General features: G+C 32.5%; 1 protein-coding gene across 1 annotated transcript in view; it reads right to left on the bottom strand.

Annotated features, from left to right (window-relative positions):
• The window catches only part of LOC110035490 (two-component response regulator ORR9-like), a gene marked incomplete at its 5' end in the record, with an annotated part of 4,266 nt that extends 3,180 nt beyond the window's left edge, over positions 1-1,086 (bottom strand). The window contains 3 exon segments of the mRNA XM_020739721.1: positions 650-720; positions 834-911; positions 1,001-1,086. Of these exon segments, the coding sequence (XP_020595380.1) occupies positions 650-720; positions 834-911; positions 1,001-1,086 (235 nt within the window).
• Between the last annotated feature and the right edge of the window lie 48 nt (positions 1,087-1,134).

Raw genomic sequence — 1,134 nt, 5'->3', positions numbered from 1 at the left:
AAAAAAAAAAACATAAAACACCCTTGGTTTGAATGAGAATGGAATGTTCATCACAAAAATGCTTAATTGCATTTTGGTTCATATTTGAAATTCAGTAAAACTAAGCATTGTGCAAGCTCAAAGAAAAAATCAAGAGAAAGGAAATGGAAGACTTTCTGTTTGGTAGGAAAGATGGCGTTAATCCTAAGTATTCAAAATAAAAAATTTCCAAATTTTGTAAGGTGGGGAGTCAGATTCTCAAGAACAGATTATGATGCTGTTTAATATCATATTTCAAGCAGAATTTACGCAATATTTAGCTTAAATCCTGCCATATATCCAGTTTCAGACTTCTCATTGGTAAATCCCGAACTAGTTTAATCCCAATATTTAGAGAATTTGATGGATTTAAAAGATCTCTCACTCAAAAACTTAAAAACAAATAGCTAAACATTCTATCAGGATTTTAAAAAAATTAAACAGTTTTCACGCCAAACAATTTTCAGATTTTAAGATTTACTAATACAAATTTGTAGCCAAACACCCTCGAAAAATGAATAAAATTACTTCAGGTAAAACAATCCAAATAGGATTAAGAACTCCAATAACACCCAAGATATTGCCATTTCTAACATTAACAAAAAAAATTAAAAATATGTGGTTAGCTCACCTGCTAATTCTGGAAGGCACATTCTCAGAAGACATGATGATTACTGGGATGTCCTTCAGCAAGGAAGATTCCTAAGTTATTCAACAACAAGCAGATCAGACTCAGAAAACAACTAGTTCTCAAATTTCGGTCTTTTTGCACAAATTCATACTAAAAAATAAAATTTTACAAGAAAAAAATCCACCTTGATCTTTTTAAGGAAATCATAGCCTGTCATTTCTGGCATGCAATAATCAGTAATTATTAAATTCACATCAAGCTCCTGCAATTCATCATAAACAAATTAATCCGACATAACTAACAAAGCTCTCAACTTTAACTCAGGGCAAGCATCCATGGTAGTAAACTTACCTTTTGATTCCGCGGCGTCGCATTATTACTATCTTCAACCAAGCCCAGATACTGCAGGGCCTTGCTCACGGAATCCACCGCAGTAACTAAGCAAAACAGAGAACCAAAATCCCAGATTCAGAAAAAAAAAAAAA

This window comes from Phalaenopsis equestris, unplaced genomic scaffold (genome assembly GCF_001263595.1).
Source record: "Phalaenopsis equestris unplaced genomic scaffold, ASM126359v1 Scaffold000002, whole genome shotgun sequence".
Taxonomy (NCBI): domain Eukaryota; kingdom Viridiplantae; phylum Streptophyta; class Magnoliopsida; order Asparagales; family Orchidaceae; genus Phalaenopsis; species Phalaenopsis equestris.
Note: the sequence above shows the minus strand (reverse complement) of the source record. Positions and strands in the feature narration are given on the sequence as shown.